Below are 23611 nucleotides of genomic sequence, written 5' to 3'. Positions count from 1 at the left end.
TGGGAAAAGTTGTCTTTTGCCAAGATATTTCTCTCACCCAGCATGGGTATATGTAAAATGACACCCCAAAACACATTCCCCAACTTCTCCTGAGTACGGAAATACCAGATGTGTGACACTTTTTTGCAGCCTAGGTGGGCAAAGGGGCCCACATTCCAAAGAGCACCTTTCGGATTTCACAGGTCATTTTTTACAGAATTTGATTTCAAACTCCTTACCACACATTTGGGCCCCTAGAATGCCAGGGCAGTATAACTACCCCACAAGTGACCCCATTTTGGAAAGAAGAGACCCCAAGGTATTCGCTGATGGGCATAGTGAGTTCATGCAAGTTTTTATTTTTTGTCACAAGTTAGTGGAATATGAGACTTTGTATGAAAAAAAAATAAATCAGCATTTTCCACTAACTTGTGACAAAAAATAAAAAATTCTAGGAACTCGCCATGCCCCTCACGAAATACCTTGGGGTGTCTTCTTTCCAAAATGGGGTCACTTGTGGGGTAGTTATACTGCCCTGGCATTTTCCAGGGGCCCTAATGTGTGGTAAGTAGGTAAATGACCTGTGAAATCCTAAAGGTGCTCTTTGGAATATGGGCCCCTTTGCCCACCTAGGCTGCAAAAAAGTGTCACACATGTGGTATCGCCGTATTCAGGAGAAGTTGGGGAATGTGTTTTGGGGTGTCATTTTACATATATATACCCTTGCTGAGTGAGAGAAATATCTTGGCAAAAGACAACTTTTCCCATTTTTTTATACAAAGTTGGCATTTGACCAAGATATTTCTCTCACCCAGCATGGGTATATGTAAAATGACACCCCAAAACACATTCCCCAACTTCTCCTGAGTACGGCGATACCAGATGTGTGACACTTTTTTGCAGCCTAGATGCGCAAAGGTGCCCAAAGTCCTTTTAGGAGGGCATTTTTAGACATTTGGATACCAGACTTCTTCTCACGCTTTGGGGCCCCTAGAATGCCAGGGCAGTATAAATACCCCACATGTGACCCCATTTTGGAAAGAAGACACCCCAAGGTATTCAATGAGGGGCATGGCGAGTTCATAGAAATTTTTTTTTTTTGGCACAAGTTAGCGGAAATTGATATTTTTAATTTTTTTCTCACAAAGTCTCCCGTTCCGCTAACTTGGGACAAAAATTTCAATCTTTCATGGACTCAATATGCCCCTCACGGAATACCTGGGGGTGTCTTCTTTCCGAAATGGGGTCACATGTGGGGTATTTATACTGCCCTGGCATTCTAGGGACCCTAAAGCGTGAGAAGAAGTCTGGAATATAAATGTCTAAAAAATTTTACGCATTTGGATTCCGTGAGGGGTATGGTGAGTTCATGTGAGATTTTATTTTTTGACACAAGTTAGTGGAATATGAGACTTTGTAAGAAAAAAAATAAAAAATTCCGTTAACTTGGGCCAAAAAAATGTCTGAATGGAGCCTTACAGGGGAAGGGGGGGATCAATGACAGGGGGGGTGAAAAATGACAGGGGGGTGATCAATGACAGGGGTGTGATCAATGACAGGGGGGGTGATCAATGACAGGGGGGTGATCAATGACAGGGGGGTGATCAGGGAGTCTATATGGGGTGATCACCACAGTCATTGATCACCCCCCCTGGAAGGCTCCAGGGAGACGCCTGTATGTGTTTTGCAGATCCGATCCATCTATCAGTGGATCCGTAAAAATCATGCGGACATCTGAATGGAGCTTTACAGGGGGTTGATCAATGACAGGGGTGTAATCAATGACAGGGGGGTGATCAGGGAGTCTATATGGGGTGATAACCACAGTCATTGATCATGCCCCTGTAAGGCTTCATTCAGACGTCCGGATGCGTTTTGCGGATCCGATCCATCTATCAGTGCATCCGTAAAAATTATGCGGACATCTGAATGGAGCTTTACAGGGGGGTAATCAATGACAGGGGGGTGATCAAGGAGTCTATATGGGGTGATTACCACAGTCATTGATCATGCCCCTGTAAGGCTTCATTCAGACGTCCGGTTGCGTTTTGCGGATCCGATCCATCTATCAGTGCATCCGTAAAAATAATGCGGACATCTGAATGGAGCTTTACAGGGGGGTAATCAATGACAGGGGGGTGATCAAGGAGTCTATATGGGGTGATTACCACAGTCATTGATCATGCCCCTGTAAGGCTTCATTCAGACGTCCGGTTGCGTTTTGCGGATCCGATCCATCTATCAGTGGATCCGTAAAAATCATGCGGACGTCTGAATGGAGCTTTACAGGGGGTTGATCAATGACAGGGGGGTAATCAATGACAGGGGGGTGATCAGAGAGTCTATATGGGGTGATCAGGGGTGATCAGGGGCTAATAAGGGGTTAATAAGTGATGGGGGGGGGTGTAGTGTAGTGTAGTGGTGCTTGGTGCTACTTTACTGAGCTACCTGTGTCCTCTGGTGGTCGATCCAAACAAAGGGGACCACCAGAGGACCAGGTAGCAGGTATATTAGACGCTGTTATCAAAACAGCGTCTAATATACTTGTTAGGGGTTAAAAAAAACACATCTCCAGCCTGCCAGCGAACGATCGCCGCTGGCAGGCTGGAGATCAACTCTCTTACCTTCCGTTCCTGTGAGCGCGCGCGCCTGTGTGCGCGCGTTCACAGGAAATCTCGCTTCTCGCGAGATGACGCATATATGCGTGACTGTGCGCAGGGCTGCCACCTCCGGAACGCAATCCTGCGTTAGGCGGTCCGGAGGTGGTTAAAGGCAGGGAAATCAACCGCAGGAGGAACAGCTGGGAGTTAGGAAACAGAAAGTAAAGACCTCATCACAGGGGCGGAGAAACAGAGCAGTGAGAACTCCTCCAAGCTCTAGTAGTGACATCATCACAGGGGTGGAGAAACAGAGCTGTGAGAACGTCTCAAAGCTCTGGTAGTGACAGGAGTATAGTCAGACCATGGTCTTGTTACCAGTGGGGTACCTCAAGGATCTGTTTTGGGACCCATATTGTTTAATAACTTTATCAGCGAAATTGCAGAAGGCCTCGATGGAAAGGTGTGTCTTTTTGCTGATGACACAAAGATTTGTAACAGGGTTGATGTTCCTGGAGGGATACACCAAATGGAAAAGGATTTAGGAAAACTAGAGGAATGGTCAAAAATCTGGCAACTAAAATTTAATGTTGATAAGTGCAAGATAATGCACCTGGGGCGTAAAAACCCAAGAGCAGAATATAAAATCTGTGATACAGTCCTAACCTCAGTATCTGAGGAAAGGGATTTAGGGGTCATTATTTCAGAAGACTTAAAAGGTAGGCAGACAATGTCATAGAGCAGCAGGAAATGCTAGCAGAATGCTTGGGTGTATAGGGAGAGGAATTACCAGTAGAAAGAGGGAGGCGCTCATGCCGCTCTACAGAGCACTAGTGAGACCTCATGTGGAGTATTGTGCTCAGTACTGGAGACCATATCTCCAGAAGGATATTGATACTTTGGAGAGAGTTCAGAGAAGAGCTACTAAACTGGTACATGGATTGCAGGATAAAACTTACCAGGAAAGATTAAAGGACCTTAACATGTATAGCTTGGAAGAAAGAAGAGACAGAGGGGCTATGATAGAAACTGCTAAATACATAAAGGGAATCAACAAGGTAAAAGAGGAGAGAATATTTAAAAGAAGAAAAACTGCTACAAGAGGACATAGTTTTAAATTAGATGGGCAAAGGTTTAAAAGTAATATCAGGAAGTATTACTTTACTGAGAGAGTAGTGGATGCATGGAATAGCCTTCCTGCAGAAGTGGTAGCTGCAAATACAGTGAAGGAGTTAAAGCATGCATGGGATAGGCATAAGGCCATCCTTCATATAAGATAGGGCCGGGGCTATCCATAGTATTCAGTATATTGGGCAGACTAGATGGGCCAAATGGTTCTTATCTGCCGGCACATTCTATGTTTCTAATCTATCTATCTATCTATCTGCCCGTCCGTCTATATATATATATATATATATATATATATATACACTGTGTACAGAATTGTTAGGCAAATGAGTATTTTGACCACATCATCCTCTTTATGCATGTTGTCTTACTCCAAGCTGTATAGGCATGAAAGCCTACTACCAATTAAGCATATTAGGTGATGTGCATCTCTGTAATGAGAAGGAGTGTGGTCTAATGACATCAACACCCTATATCAGGTGTGCATAATTATTATCCTTTCCTTTGGCAAAATGGGTCAAAAGAAGGACTTGACAGGCAAGAAGCGTGTGGAAAAACCAAGGCGCAAAATAACTGCCCATGAACTGAGAAAAGTCAAGCGTGCAGCTGCCAAGATGCCACTTGCCACCAGTTTGGCCATATTGCAACATCACTGGAGTGCCCAAAAGCACAAGGTGTGCAATACTCAGAGACATGGCCAAGGTAAGAAAGGCTGAAAGACGACCACCACTGAACAAGACACACAAGCTGAAACGTCAAGACTGGGCCAAGAAATATCTCAAGAGTCAAGACTGATTTTTCTAAGGTTTTATGGACTGATGAAATGAGAGTGAGTCTTGATGGGCCAGATGGATGGGCCCGTGGCTGGATTGGTAAAGGGCAGAGAGCTCCAGTCCGACTCAGACGCCAGCAAGGTGGAGGTGGAGTACTGGTTTGGGCTGGTATCATCAAAGATGAGCTTGTGGGGCCTTTTTAGGTTGAGGATGGAGTCAAGCTCAACTCCCAGTCCTACTGCCAGTTTCTGGAAGACACCTTCTTCAAGCAGTGGTACAGGAAGAAGTCTGCATCCTTCAAGAAAAACATGATTTTCATGCAGGACAATGCTCCATCACACGCGTCCAAGTACTCCACAGCGTGGCTGGCAAGAAAGGGTATAAAAGAATAAGATCTAATGACATGGCCTCCTTGTTCACCTGATCTGAACCCCATTGAGAACCTGTGGTCCATCATCAAATGTGAGATTTACAAGGAGGGAAAACAGTACACCTCTCTGAACAGTGTCTGGGAGGCTGTGGTTGCTGCTGCACGCAATGTTGATGGTGAACAGATCAAAACACTGACAGAATCCATGGATGGCAGGCTTTGAGTGTCCTTGCAAAGAAAGGTGGCTATATTGGTCACTGATTTGTTTTTGTTTTGTTTTTGAATGTCAGAAATGTATATTTGTGAATGTTGAGATGTTATATTGGTTTCACTGGTAAAAATAAATAATTGAAATGGGTATATATTTGTTTTTTGTTAAGTTGCCTAATAATTATGCACAGTAATAGTCACCTGCACACACAGATATCCCCCTAAAATAGCTAAAACTAAAAACAAACTAAAAACTACTTCCAAAAATATTCAGCTTTGATATTAATGAGTTTTTTGGGTTCATTGAGAACATGGTTGTTGTTCAATAATAAAATTAATCCTCAAAAATACAACTTGCCTAATAATTATGCACTCCCTGTATATATATTGTGGGGGGTTAGCTCTTCACCGGGGGTCATTCTCACAGATACACCTTTAGGACACCAGGTTTCAGGTCCAAACAGTGTATTTATTGTTCAACACCAGCAACAATAAAATGACAAAATAATAAACACTCGCCTGTCCAGGCTCTAACTAAACATAAAGTTTCCTGACTCACCTAGGTCCCAGTTCACACCCTGTGAACTCATGCGGCTTTTGTCAGCCAATGTCCCACAGCCTCCTAGCTGTACAGAGCACAGTACGCCCACTGTCTCCAGTTCAGTATTTCTTGTGGGGGATTGGGGCTCAGTAGTCCGCCTGACTATGGCCCTGCGACCCTCCCAGGCATCGCTGCGTCCCCCAACTCCAGGCTATTTCCCAGCCTTGTGGTCCCTCAGCCTTGCCCAGCTGAGACCACACAGACAGAGCCTCCAGGCCTCTGTCCACAGGTAACACACTACCCCCTTTCTGACATTCTGGGAGGTGCCTTATGCCAGGCTGATTACCTCCAGCTTCTCTCACCTGTGGTGGAATAGGGGTGTGGACCGCACTATCCACCCCTTCCTTGCCTCTAACCTGCGTGAGACCTGTCACTGTCTCACATATCCCCCCCCTTTGTTCAAGCCCGTGAGGGTGAACACCTGCATAACCACGGGAGGCTGGTGAGAGGGTATCGACCTGGCCTGGACGTGGGGAACAGCCTCCCACCCTGCTCTTTGGCTGCTCCCAATAAGAACCGGCCCAGATTGGCTTTACAGCCACAATAAGTAACCCAGTGTCAGCGAGCACTAGCTGCTGCTGACACAGAAAATTACCGGTTCTTATTTCACCGAGGCCAGGAACCTCGGTGACACGTACCTTCCCTTTGTTCTGCCAGACCCACGCCAGCAGAGCTTGATTTATCACCAAAACCAACATCTTGCCTAACCGAAACTGCCTAAAGGCCTCATGTGCCCATCTCATGGCCAGATAGTCTTTTCTTACTCTGGCTCCTGTACATGCGCCTCACGTCCTTTCTTGGACTGCTGCAGCTCTTGCCTGAACTGTTCCGAGTCATGGTCATATCCCGACACTTTCTCCTTTGCTTTGCAGGGCTCCTTCAGCAGAGAATGCTTGCCCCTACTCGCTTCTTTTACGTGCATCTGGGTCACTTCTTCCTTCTTTCCAACAGTAGTTACCCCAGCTACTATGGCAGTTTTAGAGACCTCTGCTTCTTTAGCGGCTTTTTCCACTTTGGCCGCGGCTCCCTTTGGCTCAACTTTGGTCTCTGCAGCACCTGGGGACTTCACGTCAACCAACACATCGGTCTTAACTTTTTCAGTCTTTGTCTTCTTGAAGTCTCCAGTCTCTTGGACCGCCTTCTCATCCTTCTCGGACATGGCACCATACACTTGCCCTGTTAACCCCTCCCCCTCTTTCTCATCGAGGCAGGAGGCACCAGGGTCTTCAGCAGACTCCTCGTCTTTTGTCAATTTCTCCAGAGGCTCACCCAGGACACTGTTCTCCTTTTGTGGAGGAGTCAGGAGATACAGCCCATCGTAATAGCCCGGATCTGAAAACTGATCGTTCACCTCCTCGTACTTCTTCCCCAGCAGCCTGCTGGCTATTTGGAAGGCCTTGTATGCAGAGGGGACGTCCTCCAGGCCTAGGTTACACGCTACCACGGGTCTGTGGTCTTCGGCATCCACATCAGCCCCATCAACTGGTTTAGCAGAAGCATCTTCCATCTTCTCTGCCACAGCCAGCACCACAGTGCCACCCTCTTCAGTCCCATTTTTAACAGGCTCTGGCTTCTTGACGTCTTCCAGAGAACTCTCCTCTTCGGGTTTCTCACCTTCCACCTGCTGCTCGAGAGCGCACTTAGATTTTCCAACTCATATTTTAAGCTCATGAGATTTTCCATCTCTGCTCTGAGTTGCTTGTTCAGCCTCTCCAATTCAGCATGCTCCTCAAGCGCTTCTTCCAGGGCTCTAGCCAAGGAGAGGGCCTTGGTCTCCTTTTCCCAAGCATCAGTCTCTGTTTGGTCACGTTTTTCACCATATCGAGCCGAGATGTATTTCTCTTCAGCTAGGAGCCAGTCACACTTCTCCTGTTTCCCCAGGCGCCGAACCACCAACTCAATGTTTTTCAGCAGTTTCTTTTCAGCTTTTTGCACAAGCTTGTGGGAAGTGCCCCGCTTTTGGGCTTCCGGTTCCAGCTGCTCCTTGCTCGGCTCTGCTGCAGCAGATGTAGGAGTATCACCATTCTCTTTCTGGCTCTCCTTCTTGGCCCTTTCTGAAACTTTCTTCAGTTGCTCTGTGAAGACAGCTAGTCCCGTCTCTAACGTTTCTAGGGAGCGTGAGGAGAGAGAGAGATCATCCTCCTGTTTGCAGTTGTACTGTCGTGTCATGTCACCTACAACTGTCTGGATATGGGCTTCAGACCCTAGGCTGATGTCACCCGACTTAATTCTCATCTCGTCAGATAGAACTGTCTGGTCGCTACTAGTAACCACCTTTGTTTCGCAGGACCTTGACATGGTAGCTTCATTCTCTGGGTTGCTATCGGTCACAGCACATACGTCACCTATACTGCTCGTGTCATTATTAATTCTGACCTCTAGGGGCACAGACGAGTTAATCCCCACCTGGGACACTTCCTTAGTAACCAACCAACATTGTGGAGACTGCATTTCCACCTCTGGTACGTGCGGTACACCCTCTAACCTGATCATATTTTCCTGCACCTTCAAACACTGAGCTGGAGCTGGGCTTTGCTCCACACTACTTATAGGCATGTCTTCAGACCTTTTGATTAAGTCATATCGCGCTTCATGAAACATAGCAGATGCAGAAAATAAAGTTTCATCATCATTTACATTTTTACCACCAGGGGGCGCTTCTCCCCTGACCACAACCTGCAACGGAAAAGTTATATCACTGTCACCACATATTTCATATGACATCACATTTTCCTTATGCATTTCCGCACTTTTGTCACCATCACTTTGCACTTGACCAGCACCATTGTTTCCAATGGTCAATATTCTTTCCCCATGCAGGTCAAAGTGCAGCTCCCTTAGATCCTCACTTAACCGCCTCCGGACCGCCTAACGCAGATTCGCGTTCCGGAGGCGGCAGCCCTGCGCACAGTCACGCATATATGCGTCATCTCGCGAGACGCGAGATTTCCTGTGAACATGCGCACACAGGCGCGCGCGCTCACAGGATCGGAAGGTAAGCGAGTGGATCTCCAGCCTGCCAGCGGCGATCGTTCGCTGGCAGGCTGGAGATGTGATTTTTTTAACCCCTAACAGGTATATTAGACGCTGTTATGATAACAGCGTCTAATATACCTGCTACCTGGTCCTCTGGTGGTCCCTTTTGTTTGGATCGACCACCAGAGGACACAGGTAGCTCAGTAATATGTTGCACCAAGCACCACTACACTACACCCCCCCTTGTCACTTATTAACCCATTATTCACCCTTGATCACCCTTGATCACCCCTGATCACCCTATATAGACTCCCTGATCACCCCCCTGTCAATCATCACCCCCCCTGTCATTCATCACCCCCCTGTAAGGCTCCATTCAGAGGTCCGTATGAATTTTACGGATCCACTGATACATGGATCGGATCCGCAAAACACATACGGACATCTGAATGGAGCCTTACAGGGGGGTGATCACCCCATATAGACTCCCTGATCACCCCCCTGTCATTGATCACCCCCCTGTCATTGATCACCCCCCTGTAAGGCTGCATTCAGATGTCCGTATGATTTTTACGGATCCACTGATACATGGATCGGATTCGCAAAACACATACGGACATCTGAATGGAGCCTTACAGGGGGGTGATCACCCCATATATACTCCCTGATCACCCCCCTGTCATTGATCACCCCCCTGTCATTGATCACCCCCCTGTAAGGCTGCATTTAGATGTCCGTATGATTTTTACGGATCCACTGATACATGGATCGGATCCGCAAAACACATACGGACATCTGAATGGAGCCTTACAGGGGAGTGATCAATGACGGAGGTGATCACCCCATATAGACTCCCTGATCACCCCCCTGTTATTGATCACCCCCTGTCATTGATCACCCACCTATCATTGATCACCCCCCTGTCATTGATCACCCCCCTGTCATTGATCACCCCCCTGTCATTGATCACCCCCCTGTAAGGCTCCATTCAGACATTTTTTTGGCCCAAGTTAGCGGAAATTATTTATTTTTTTCTTACAAAGTCTCATATTCCACTAACTTGTGTCAAAAAATAAAATCTCACATGAACTCACCATACCCCTCACGGAATCCAAATGCGTAAAATTTTTTAGACATTTATATTCCAGACTTCTTCTCACGCTTTAGGGCCCCTAGAATGCCAGGGCAGTATAAATACCCCACATGTGACCCCATTTCGGAAAGAAGACACCCCAAGGTATTCCGTGAGGGGCATATTGAGTCCATGAAAGATTGAAATTTTTGTCCCAAGTTAGCGAAAAGGGAGACTTTGTGAGAAAAAAAAAAAATAATCTATTTCCGCTAACTTGTGCCAAAAAAAAAAAAAATTTCTATGAACTCGCCATGCCCCTCATTGAATACCTTGGGGTGTCTTCTTTCCAAAATGGGGTCACATGTGGGGTATTTATACTGCCCTGGCATTCTAGGGGCCCTAAAGCGTGAGAAGAAGTCTGGGATCCAAATGTCTAAAAATTCCCTCATAAAATGAATGTGGGCCCCTTTGCGCATCTAGGCTGCAAAAAAGTGTCACACATGTGGTATTGCCGTACTCAGGAGAAGTTGGGGAATGTGTTTTGTGGTGTCATTTTACATATACCCATGCTGGGTGAGATAAATAGCTTGGTCAAATGCCAACTTTGTATAAAAAATGGGAAAAGTTGTCTTTTGCCGAGATATTTCTCTCACCCAGCATGAGTATATGTAAAAAGACACCCCAAAACACATTGCCCAACTTCTCCTGAATACGGCAAAACCACATGTGTGACACTTTTTTGCAGCCTAGGTGGGCAAAGGGGCCCACATTCCAAAGAGCACCTTTAGGATTTCACAGGTCATTTAACTACTTACCACACATTAGGGCCCCTGGAAAATGCCAGGGCAGTATAACTACCCCACAAGTGACCCCATTTTGGAAAGAAGACACCCCAAGGTATTCCGTGAGGGTCATGGCGAGTTCCTAGAATTTTTTTATTTTTTGTCACAAGTTAGCGGAAAATGATGATTTTTTTCTTTTTTATTTTTTTCTTACAAAGTCTCATATTCCACTAACTTGTGACAAAAAATAAAAAGTTCCATGAACTCACTATGCCCATCAGCGAATACCTTGGGGTGTCTTCTTTCCAAAATGGGGTCACTTGTGGGGTAGTTATACTGCCCTGGCATTCTAGGGGCCCAAATGTGTGGTAAGTTGTTTGAAATCAAAATCTGTAAAAATTGGCCGGTGAAATCCGAAAGGTGCTCTTTGGAATATGGGCCCCTTTGCCCACCTAGGCTGCAAAAAAGTGTCACACATCTGGTATCTCCGTACTCAGGAGAAGTTCGGGAATGTGTTTTGGGGTGTCATTTTACATTTACCCATGCTGGGTGAGATAAATATCTTGGTCAAATGCCAACTTTGTATAAAAAAATGGGAAAAGTTGTCTTTTGCCAAGATATTTCTCTCACCCAGCATGGGTATATGTAAAATGGCACCCCAAAACACATTCCCCACCTTCTCCTGTCCTGAGTACGGAGATACCAGATGTGTGACACTTTTTTGCAGCCTAGGTGGGCAAAGGGGCCCATATTCCAAAGAGCACCTTTCGGATTTCACAGGTCATTTACCTACTTACCACACATTAGGGCCCCTAGAATGCCAGGGCAGTATAACTACCCCACAAGTGACCCCATTTTGGAAAGAAGACACCCCAAGGTATTCGCTGATGGGCATAGTGAGTTAATGGAAGTTTTTATTTTTTGTCACAAGTTAGTGGAATATGAGACTTTGTAAGAAAAAATAAATAAATAAAAAAATCATCATTTTCCACTAACCTGTGACAAAAAATAAAAAGTTCTATGAACTCACTATGCCCATCAGCGAATACCTTAGGGTGTGTACTTTCAGAAATGGGGTCATTTGTGGGGTGTTTGTACTGTCTGGGCATTGTAGAACCTCAGGAAACATGACAGGTGCTCAGAAAGTCAGAGCTGCTTCAAAAAGCGGAAATTCACATTTTTGTACCATAGTTTGTAAACGCTATAACTTTTACCCGAACCATTTTTTTTTTTTACCCAAACATTTTTTTTTTTCAAAGACATGTAGAACAATAAATTTAGAGAAAAATTTATATATGGACGTCGTTTTTTTTGCAAAATTTTACACCTGAAAGTGAAAAATGTCATTTTTTTTTTCAAAAAAATCGTTAAATTTCGATTAATAACAAAAAAAGTAAAAATGTCAGCAGCAATGAAATACCACCAAATGAAAGCTCTATTAGTGAGAAGAAAAGGAGGTAAAATTCATTTGGGTGGTAAGTTGCATGACCGAGCAATAAATGGTGAAAGTAGTGTAGTGCAGAAGTGTAAAAAGTGGCCTGGTCTTTAAGGGGGTTTAAGCTAGGGGGGCTGAGGTGGTTAAAGGGCTTCTGTCACCCCACTAAAGTGAATATTTTTTTTTGGGCTAGTTAAATTAGTTATATTGCGATATATGAAAATATAATGCTCTTACTTACTTTGATCCAGCAGTTTCTTCCAAAAACGAAGTTTTATAATATGTAAATTAGGGCTCTACCAGCAAGTAGGACGGCTACTTGCTGGTAGCAGCTGCAGAAAACCGCCCCCTCGTCGTGTTGATTGACAGGACCAGCCGGGATCTCCTCCTCCGGCCAGCCCTGTCGGCATTTCAAAAATCGCGCGCCTGTGTTCATTCGGCGCATTCGCTCTGAGATGAGGAGGCTCGCCTCCTCAGCACTCCCTCAGTGCGCCTGCGCCAATGACATCACCGAAATAGAAGACGTCAATCGGCGCAGGCGCACTGAGGGAGTGCTGAGGAGGCGAGCCTCCTCATCTCAGAGCGCCTGCGCCGAATGAACACAGGCGCGCGATTTTTGAAATGCCGACAGGGCCGGCCGGAGGAGGAGATCCCGGCTGGCCCTGTCAATCAACACGATGAGGGGGCGGTTTTCTGCAGCTACTACCAGCAAGTAGCCGTCCTACTTGCTGGTAGAGCCCTAATTTACATATTATAAAACTTCGTTTTTGGAAGAAACTGCTGAATCAAAGTAAGTAAGAGCATTATATTTTTATATATCGCAATATAACTTATTTAACTAGCCCAAAAAAAAAAAATCACTTTAGTGGGGTGACAGAAGCCCTTTAAAGGGACAGGTACAGGTTCTGCAGGAGTTTCGTCACTATCTGTAGAAGTGTCTACCTTACTCCACAGGAACAAACCAATATCACAGCTCAACACTCCCTCATGCATGAGCGTATCTGTAACATCAAGTTCATCAGTCTCTGTTCTCATTGGAGTCTCACGCTCAGTGAAAATCAGCGGATAGTCCTTATCCGCACGACTGTCCAGCACCTTTAATATTTTACCAGTGTTAGGTTTCAATATTGTGCTATCTCTTACCCGGGCTAGCATGGGATCCCGGATCCTTGTCATCCCAAAACTAGCTTTGGTTATGGGCAACTGAGGTAACACAGAAACTTTCTCCCCTGTAGATTTCTGCGAGGGAGCGATCACAGCCGGCTGATCCGCCTGTTCAGACATTTTTTTCACATTGTCACATATTTTTGTAGCAGTTTCTCGACTGGGTGTCTTACCCCATACCGGCCCAGCAGGTAGCAACTGCCGCCAACTCACTGTAATGGGGTCTACCACACAATCAACAGCAGTCTTGGGAGCCGAGGACATTCCAGGGACATCTCTACCGAGACCATCATCCTTCTTCCATACTTTGGAAGACTGCCCCTGGTTCCTGGTAACACGATCACCTACAGACTCCGTGATGCAACCGTTGCTACTGGAAACGCCCTGGCCTTGAATCCAGACTTTTCCTGGACGATCATTCCAGCCGCACCCTTTAGAATCTTGTGCACAGTCGCAGAGAAGATATGTACTCCTGAGAACTGCTCTCCACCTCTTTGTCTTCCCGACGGTTGCCCTTGGCAACGGCATATCTCTCCACTCCACCACTGCCCAAACAATGGAAAGTCCTTGCCCAGTACAAATTCCACTTCCAGTGTCTCACATTTTAACAGCTCCCATTGCACAGAGCCATAGTCCGTCACAAAGGTCAGTGACACCGTCGTTTTTGTCTCTGGCCCCCTTGTTACAAAGTCCAGAATTTCAGGCAGGACCCGAGACACTTGCTGGCGGGAGTCTAGACTGACCCCCAGCGGGATTCCGCTGATCACCAACTCGCAGGATTTCTCCCACGGGCTATACCATTTTGCAGCCATTTCCACTGCTTAGTCTCTTGTACTGGGCTTCTGGCCCTTTAAATCCTGCACGGTTTGCACCACAGAAAAAAAAAAAGTCCAGTTTAACACCAGCAGTCTCTGCTCTGCAAACTAGCAGGCTTTCGGCACTTTTACTTATCAGCAGGGACACCTGCCCGCATCCTCCACCAATTGTGGGGGGTTAGCTCTTCACCGGGGGTCATTCTCACAGATACACCTTAGGGACACCAGGTTTCAGGTCCAAACAGTGCATTTATTGTTCAACACCAGCAACAATAAAATGACAAAATAATAAACACTCGCCCGTCCAGGCTCTAACTAAACATAAAGTTTCCTGACTCACCTAGGTCCCAGTTCACACCCTGTGAACTCATGCGGCTTTCTCAGCCAATGTCCCACAGCCTCCTGGCTGTACAGAGCACAGTACGCCCACTGTCTCCAGTTCAGTATTTCTTGTGGGGGATTGAGGCTCAGTAGTCCGCCTGACTATGGCCCTGCGACCCTCCCAGGCGTCGCTGCGTCCCCCAACTCCAGGCTATCTCCCTGCCTCGTGGTCCCTCAGCCTTGCCCAGCTGAGACCACACAGACAGAGCCTCCAGGCCTCTGTCCACAGGTAACACACTCCCCCCTTTCTGACACTCTGGGAGGTGCCTTATGCCAGGCTGATTACCTCCAGCTGGTCTCACCTGTGGTGGAACAGGGGTGTGGACCGCACTATCCACCCCTTCCTTGCCTCCAACCTGCGTGAGACCTGTCACTGTCTCACAATATATATATATATAGCTTTCTATCTATTATTTAGTTCTTTTACCTTGATATTGTTGAATGGATTCCTGCAGCCTTTGTTGTTTTTTGCATCATTTTCACAACAGATCTTCTGACTTGTGCCCGTCATTTTCCTGGTTACACGTTACTCCCCTGCAGAAAGATAATTAATGACTTTTCAGTGTAAAAAAAAAAGGAGGAAGGTATTTGACAACATATAAAATGTTACAAAATTGTCCAGAAAAGTCAACAATTGTACACCATGGACGATCAAAGACTCTGTCCCTCAAGACCAATATTTTCCTGATTTAGCTTGTATATTTAGCATATCATCGGGTGAGTTATTTTTGGATATGAAAGCTGGAACATAGGAGAACATGTCAGAAAAAGACTGAGAAGATTGTCAATGGAGAGGCTCACGTGAAGGTTCTCCTTCCAGACTGGGGGCTTCATCTTCATCTGGACATGTTAGGAGAAGCCTCAGCTCATAGCTAAGGACAATTATGTTTGGAAAATTCGGAAGGAAAAAATAAATAAATGGTTTTCCAAAAAAACATGGTCAATTCTAGAGTCTTGAAAAGCATTGAGACCCCAGCAGAAGACAGGATGTTATGTAAAAACATTATCTACATGAGAGCCAGGAGAGGAAACTAACTACAGTATACAAGAATCAACAAAGAGAGCTGGTACCACAAAATACCCAAATATCAAAGTTTATTAATAAAACATAAAAGACATATATAACATACATACACATGTGCAAACATGTGGAAACAAATAAAGTGCCTGTGCCGGCAGCTCATAAAATTCCATAAAATCACATGTAGCATACAGATGGATTTCCTAGAACTCAGCAGCATATATATATAAGGAGTGAAAGTATCTATCATGAGATCCCCAATATGTAAAGCGAGTCTAGCGGGCAACAGTGACTTGCACTAGGTCCAACTAATTCAATAGTCAGGTGTGCGCCGACATTCGTAATAAAGATATCATATCAAGAACGTGCTGAAGAAGTTCTTGTTCAGCACGTTCTTGATATGATATCTTTATTACGAATGTTGGCGCACACCTGACTATTGAATTAGTTGGACCTAGTGCAAGTCACTGTTGCCCGCTAGACTCGCTTTACATATTGGGGATCTCATGATAGATACTTTCATTCCTTATATATATGCTGCTGAGTTCTAGGAAATCCATCTGTATGCTACATGTGATTTTATGGGATTTTATGAGCTGCCGGCACAGGCACATTATTTGTTTCCACATGTTTGTACATGTGTATGTATGTTATATATGTCTTTTATGTTTTATTAATAGACTTTGATATTTGGGTATTTTGTGGTACCAGCTCTCTTTGTTGATTCATATTTAGGAGGTACACCCGTGTATGCACTGGTGGTGTCGATCCAGTTGAATAACTACAGTATACAGTAAAACATATTCATATTTGCTTTATTTTGACTCCTGGTCACCAGTATTTATCTAGAATGGTTTGCTTTTTGGGTTTTTAGGCATCACAGTGCCATGTCAGAGTTTTTTGGGGTCACATCCATCCACTGAATTGCTGATCCCACCACTCCTTATACTTTTTCATTAATCTGTTCATAATTGTCTTCTCCAATGTCTAGAGTAAAGTTGTTTGCACACCCAAGATATACAGTACAGACCAAAAGTTTGGACACACCTTCTCATTCAAAGAGTTTTCTTTATTTTCATGACTATGAAGGCATCAAAACTATGTATTAACACATGTGGAATTATATACATAACAAACAAGTGTGAAACCACTGAAAATATGTCATATTCTAGGTTCTTCAAAGTAGACACCTTTTGCCTTGATTACTGCTTTGCACACTCTTGGCATTCTCTTGATGAGCTTCAAGAGGTAGTCCCCTGAAATGGTCTTCCAACAGTCTTGAAGGAGTTCCCAGAGATGCTTAGCACTTGTTGGCCCTTTTGCCTTCACTCTGTGGTCCAGCTCACCCCAAACCATCTCGATTGGGTTCAGGTCCGGTGACTGTGGAGGCCAGGTCATCTGGCGCAGCACCCCATCACTTTCCTTCATGGTCAAATAGCCCTTACTTTCAAAGTTTTCCCAATTTTTCGACTGACTGACTTTCATTTCTTAAAGTAATGATGGCCACTCATTTTTCTTTACTTAGCTGCTTTTTTCTTGCCATAATACAAATTCTAACAGTCTATTCAGTAGGACTATCAGCTGTGTATCCACCTGACTTCTCCTCAACGCAACTGATGGTCCCAACCCCATTTATAAGGCAAGAAATCCCACTTATTAAACCTGACAGGGCACACCTGTGAAGTGAAGACCATTTCAGGGGACTACCTCTTGAAGCTCATCAAGAGAATGCCAAGAGTGTGCAAAGCAGTAATCAAAGCAAAAGGTGGCTACTTTGAAGAACCTAGAATATGACATATTTTCAGTTGTTTCACACTTGTTTGTTATGTATATAATTCCACATGTGTTAATTCATAGTTTTGATGCCTTCAGTGTGAATCTACAATTTTCATAGTCATGAAAATAAAGAAAACTCTTTGAATGAGAAGGTGTGTCCAAACTTTTGGTCTGTACTGTATATCAACCTAAACCTATAGCTCCATAATTCCTGATAAATATGCATATTCCGCTCATGTTTTTTAGGGAAAGAGATAAGCAGCTGTCAGTCAGAGGCTCAGATATCCAGTAATATCCAGACCCTGGAACCTCATGGTGGACAAAACAGTCTTCCCTATATGAAGAGACCAACACTACAAAGAACTTATAATAGTAGGGTGTCCCAAAGGCAAATTTTTCATTGAGGTCCCTGATCATCTCTTTCACTTTTATGAAAAGCAAAAATTGGACAACAACCATTCTGTTCAAAACTTGTTCCTTCAACTTGATCCCTCCAACCTTAATTACAGATACATTTATGGCCACTTGTGTCTAAAGTTGTAAGTTATCCATTCATTGGGAGATATTTGGGCACGATTTGTCCATATTGAGGTGAAAAAATACCAAACTCCTCCAGAACTACCCCAAAGAACTAGGAACATTTGAAGCCCACATAGGCAATGTTTCTGTAGGTAGTGCTGAACCTTTTCCACATCCTAACACGTTTGGACAGTGTAATACTTAACCAAATATCCTACAAAGAAAATTAATGGGTTGTCCCAATGAAAGAGATTTCAGTGGAGGAGACTTACAGAAGAAAGAGGAGGGGTTGGTCAAAGCTAGAGAGAAAGTAGTAAGGAAATGCCTGCAGAACCCAAAATACAATGGGTTGAATGACCCCAGTTTCTTCATGTTGCAGTAAAACAGGATGAGAAGGGTGGATATTTATATTTGATCCTTTGTTTTCACCAAGAAAAGCAGCGTCTGAAGTGTTTGGTAGCCACTTATCTCCCTCTTCGCTGACTCTAATGGACCTATTAACAGTCATGTCAAAGAGAATAGCAGGTGACTCATTTTTGATGGATTAATGCATACATATGACCCATCTAGGAACATCAGATGATTGCTACTATCATAGACCATTATCATGTAGACAATAATCTGAAAAGGAGGACCCAAGAAACATACAGAGAATTACGGTACTAGACCCTCACCTCATCCTTTCATTAAAAAGTGGTGGCAAAGGCTGGGAAGTTCTCTCAGTGTTGAAGGACCTTATCTAATAATGATGATACTTAGAATTTACATCGCGACAACACGTTCCAGCGCACTGTACAATCAGAGGACAAAAGTACAGACAAAACCAGACATGACCGAGCAACAAACAGATGTCCAAAAGGGAAAAGTGCTTCTAACATACAACGGTCCGGCCATCTTTTATAAGGCGGAATAATACACATAAAGCTGTATGAGCCGAAGAATTACAATAAAGGGTGTGACGGGTCACCCTATAAAGATGACGTTTTATAGCGTGCTTCTAAGGTCTCATTCACACGACCGTATAAATGGATTCCGCAATTTTGCTTAGCGGGTGCGGACCCATTAATTTCAATGGGGCCGCAAAAGATGCGGACAGCGCACTGTGTGCTGTCGGCATCCGTTGTTCCCGCGGTTGCGGACAAGAATAGGCATTCTCAATATAGCGCTGGCCATGTGCGCTCCGCACAGGGCCAAAATCCGTGTTTTGCGGATCCGCAATTTGCGTACCACAAAACGATTACGGTCGTGTGAATGCACCCTAACTATGGATTTTGGGAATTAATCTAACTGCCTAAGGTAGAGCATTTCAGAAAACTGGTGCAGCATGAGAGAAGTCTTGGAGACGAAGGTGCCAAGTGCTACAATCAGAATAGATCAGAAAAGGGAAGAAGATTAGAAGTGAGTTATAATTATCAAGACGAAAGTGAATAAGAGCAAAAATAAGAGTTTTTGCTATTTTCACAGTAAGAACAGGGCAGATTCTAGAGATATTTTTGAGGTGCAGGTGGAAAAGCGCAAGACAAGACATTGACTACAGGAAGTAAAGGAACGATGAGAGCGTGCTACCGAGGAAAGCTTGCTGGACTGACTAAAGTGCACAATTATCTATGCTATTTCGGTGACGGGTCGTTATGTTGGATTTACCTCTGGTTGCAGTATACTGGAGGTAGAGAAATCCATATGTAGTGTCCCACTAGGTAAAGGTGGGCACTGCACAAAAGGGGTTAATGTGTCTTGATTGCATTTACTGCCATGTGATGCATTTCCCTGTGTTATCTGGGTGTCAGGCCTGTCAGGGTGCAGTTTAGCCTCCCGGGCGTTAGAGGGAGCCAGAGAGCCCTGGTTATATATAGGAAGGCCCAGACAGGGGAAGTTAGTTCATTCCAGGGGACTAGAGGAGTTACCTCGTCTTCCAGAAGCTCCTGAGGCTAGGATTAGCTCAGTTGAGACACCCCAGTAGAAGGACAGGACCTCCTGGGAGAAACCTGCAGTCATTCTCAAGCCAAGTAAGGATATTTCCAGCCAAGATAAGTACACTAATAGGCAGAGAAACTATAAAGCAAAGCAAGGATTTAATACGGGAGGAAGATATATATATTTACGAAGGATTTAAGCCAGCATTTAGGCATCCGGGCCTTGGGAGTGAAACCAGACAGGAGTTCTAAAAGAACAGTGTACACTATTTCTGAGGAAAGGTACAACCTGATTCTGAGTGTGTTGTGGATTTACCCTCTGAGTATCTTGCATGATCAATACCTGCCATCTTGTGCAATAAGCTTGTGAAGCTTGTAATATAAAGGACTGTATAACTACCTTGATGTACAAAGTTGGACTGTTAAGTAAAGCAACGTTTGGTTCACTATACCACCTGTGTACCTCACTTATTCCAACTATAAATCGGTGTGCCACCGTTACAGGCACTGGCGTCACGAATCCAAAAGGGACCTTGCTTCAGGCACTCAAAATACCTGCAACATCCAGGGCACCTCATCCACCATCAGGCCTGGTCCCTACATACCGAGTGTGCCCCAGAGGAACTGTGTCTACCTCTCCTTCACTGCCGCATGCCTGCCCAGGGTTCTCCAATACAGTGAGCAACCCTCGATTGCCCATAACCGTGACCTCACTTCGCTATACCCTGCAGGTCTGGCGTGCTGCATAAATTGGGGTCACGAACAGGATTTACGGAACATTCCTGCGCCATTGTGGATATAAAACTGTGTGCTGAAAATTGCCTTAAAGTGACCAAGCCCCAATTGTTTTATTAAAAAGTGCTGGGCCAAAGAACTGTAATAATTAGCGGTGTGAAGATAATATTTTCTGGACTGTTTGCTGCTTATTTGAGCCACCGCTTGCTGTCAGTGAATAGACAGCGATTTTGCCACTTAAACCTGAGGTGGATTGCAAGTGCGCCTAGGGAACCGTTTGGCGCGAAAAAGAGGACTTTGGCGCGAAAAGAACCAGGCGGAATCATCGCCCGGCCAGCAAGGAGGAAGAACGCCGCCCTGTCTGGAAGAAGAGGTGCGGCCAGCAAGGAGGAAGAACGCCGCCCTGTCTGGAAGAAGAGGTGCCGCCTACCTGAGTCCCGGAGCTACGAGAGGCCGCGCCCACCTGCTGACGCTGTACGCTGGACGCTCAACGCCCGTAGCCACGCATCTCGCGAGACTTGGAGCGAGCACCACCGGAGTAAGTACAGACTTAGAACTTTTGCCAGCTCCTCCGATCACCTTACCGGAACCTTCCCGACCCCTGCCAGGGCACCGGAGGGACCCCCGTTAGTAACCGGAGACTTTGCTGTGAAAAAAAAAAATTATTACTATTGTCACTCCGGTCCGCTCCGCTACATTTAAAGGGCCATACCCACCTAGCAACGCCATGTCCGCACCTGAGGAAATCGGACAGGCGGCCCCAGTCGTGCCTTCCGAAGTACTCACAGCTGACTCTAGGGCCCCTGCCGCCGCGGCACCGCCAAGCCTGATGCCGCTAACCATGCCGTATTACTTTGGGGCCCCCGGGTTCCCACGTTATTCAGGGGAAGCCCACAAGTTAAAGGACTTTAGGGAACAGATACTGGCCTTGTTCCGGCTTTACCCCATAACTGCTGAACAACAAATGAAGATCCTCCTAGCCCAGTTGGAAGGGGCCGCCCGCAGGGAAGTTATGTCGTGGCCCCGCTCTGAGAAGAGTAGCCTGGAACAAATCTTTGATCGCTTGGGCACCACATTTGAGGCCAGAACGGTGTCAGAAGTTAAAATGCGTTTCTTCAGCAGAAAGCAGCAGCCTGGAGAGTCGCTCCGCGATTTTGCCCTGTCCCTACAAGAGACATTGAGAGCTGTAGTCCAAGTGGATCCTAAAGAAGCTAAGGACCAGGACCGGACTCTTAGGGAGCAATTCATTGCGGGCATAAGTACTGAGCATTTAAAGGGCCAGCTACGCATGTTGTCAGCTCAACACCCCCACTGTGCATTTCTGGACTTTAAAGAATTGGCCATCAGTATATTAGGCCAGAACCCTGCTCCAGGGCCAGCAGCCTCCTATGAACCCCAGGCTTGTCAGCCCAAGACTGTGAATGTGGGGTCTGCAGGGGTCAGTCAGGCCACCCAAGCTCCAGTCACAGATGTAGTGGCAGCCCTCATGGAACAAGTGAACCATCTTACTCTAAGTTTGGAGAAGGTGTGTAAAAAAATAGAGGAGTGGGAGAGACCATTGTTACTAGAAGATGAAGGTCCTTTTCCTCCGAGGCTCCCACCTGCATATGGAGATGTATGCCCAAAAGAGCCTGATGGGCGACCGAGGTACCGGCCCAGAAGTAGAAAACAGCCTGTCTGCCACCACTGCAAGAAATATGGACATACTGAATCAATGTGCTGGCAGTTAAACGGGCAACCCCTGAGGCAGAGGACCGCCCCTCGGGAGATAGAACAGTAGGTCCACAGGATCCAAGCTGGATGCCTAAGTATGTAGGATCCCGTCCAAAAATTAATATATGTATCAACGGGATACCCTTTGAAGCCCTCTTGGACACTGGGTCACAGGTCACCACCTTTTAAAGGCCTGCCTTTGATAAGTTCTGGGATCCAAGTCTTCTCACCCAACCACCAGAGTCCTGGCTAGATATCATTGTCAGCAACGGTAAGCCAGTGAAAGTGCATAGGTATTGGGAACCTACCCTTCAGGTGGGAGAAGCCACATTACCACAGCAAGGTGTAATTGTGGTACAAGCAGGAGATAAAGGAGGACACCCTGTGATCTTAGGGACTAACGTTCTAAAGAATTGTTACTCTGAAGTGCTTGACGCATTAACTCAAACTATATCTTCAGCCTCACCTGTTCCAGAAGAGTTATCCAAAAGACTATTAGTGTGGTGTGTGCTCAACAAAGGTTCGCCAACAAGAAAGGAGAAATTTGCACTGTCCGGATCCGGGATAACCGGCCAGTAACTCTGCCTCCAAATTCCCAGATCATCCTGTGGTGCCGTGCGGTGTTCCAGGGCCAGGACTATCAAGCCCTAGTGAAACCTATTCCCTTTGAAAATCATCCCTTCGTACGGACAGCCAAGAGCCTGGTGACCGTGTCTCAAGGTAAAGTGCCTGTCCGCTTAATTAACTTTGGTGATCATCCCGTTACTCTCCTAAAACACTGCCCCGTTGCTCAGATTTTCCAGGTGTCTTTCCAGGATGTGATCCGTCTGCCTGCCACGGAGGCGTTCCAGACCACACAGAGCAGCAGCACCCCTATAACATCCTGGTGGGAAGAACTACATGTGGGGGACGAATCCACCCCAAAGGAGCAAATAGAGGGAGTCCTGAAGCTGGTGAAGGAGCACCACCAGGCTTTCAGCAAGCACTCCACGGACTACGGAGAGGTCAGTGTAATCAAACACACCATACCCACCGGCTCTCATCCTCCTATTAAGGAGAGGCACAGACCCATACCGCCTACTACCTATCAGTCTGTGAAAGAGATGATACAAGAGATGAAAGATGCTAATATAATCCGGGACAGTCATAGTCCCCGGGCTGCGCCCCTAGTACTTGTCCGGAAAAAAGATGGCAGCATAAGGTTCTACGTGGATTACAGAAAAATTTATAAAATCACCCACAAAGATGCATATCCATTGCCACGCATTGAAGAGTCCTTGACTGCCCTGGGGTCATCAGCCTATTTCCCCACATTGGACTTAACCAGTGGGTACTGGCAAGTCCCCATGGCCCCAGAAGATCGGGAAAAGACTGCTTTCACTACACCTATGGGCCTGTTTGAATTCAATTATATGCTGTTTGGACTGTGTAACGCTCCAGGGACGTTCCAGAGGCTGATGGAACGTTGTTTAGGCCATAGGAATTTTGAGACTGTACTCTTATACCTGGATGACGTCATTGTATACTCCAAGACGTATGAGGACCATTTAAAGCACCTGGGTGAGGTGTTTCAAGTTCTTGCTAAATATGGCCTCAAAATCAAGCCATCCAAGTGCCACCTGCTGAAACCAGCGGTCAAATACCTCGGGCA

The 23611-nt window shown here is 45.7% G+C and overlaps 1 protein-coding gene across 1 annotated transcript in view; it reads right to left on the bottom strand.

Moving 5' to 3' along the window:
• Positions 1 to 19261, bottom strand: part of LOC120996567 (solute carrier organic anion transporter family member 2B1-like) — a 134347-nt gene extending 115086 nt beyond the window's left edge. The window contains exons 1-2 of the mRNA XM_040426555.1: positions 19244 to 19261; positions 14711 to 14817 (exon numbers count right to left, since the gene is read on the bottom strand). Of these exons, the coding sequence (XP_040282489.1) occupies positions 14711 to 14794 (84 nt within the window). The 5' untranslated portion in view covers positions 14795 to 14817; positions 19244 to 19261. The remainder of the gene's footprint in view (positions 1 to 14710; positions 14818 to 19243) is intronic.
• Between the last annotated feature and the right edge of the window lie 4350 nt (positions 19262 to 23611).

This window comes from Bufo bufo, chromosome 3 (assembly GCF_905171765.1).
Source record: "Bufo bufo chromosome 3, aBufBuf1.1, whole genome shotgun sequence".
In the NCBI taxonomy this organism is placed as follows: domain Eukaryota; kingdom Metazoa; phylum Chordata; class Amphibia; order Anura; family Bufonidae; genus Bufo; species Bufo bufo.
Note: the sequence above shows the minus strand (reverse complement) of the source record. Positions and strands in the feature narration are given on the sequence as shown.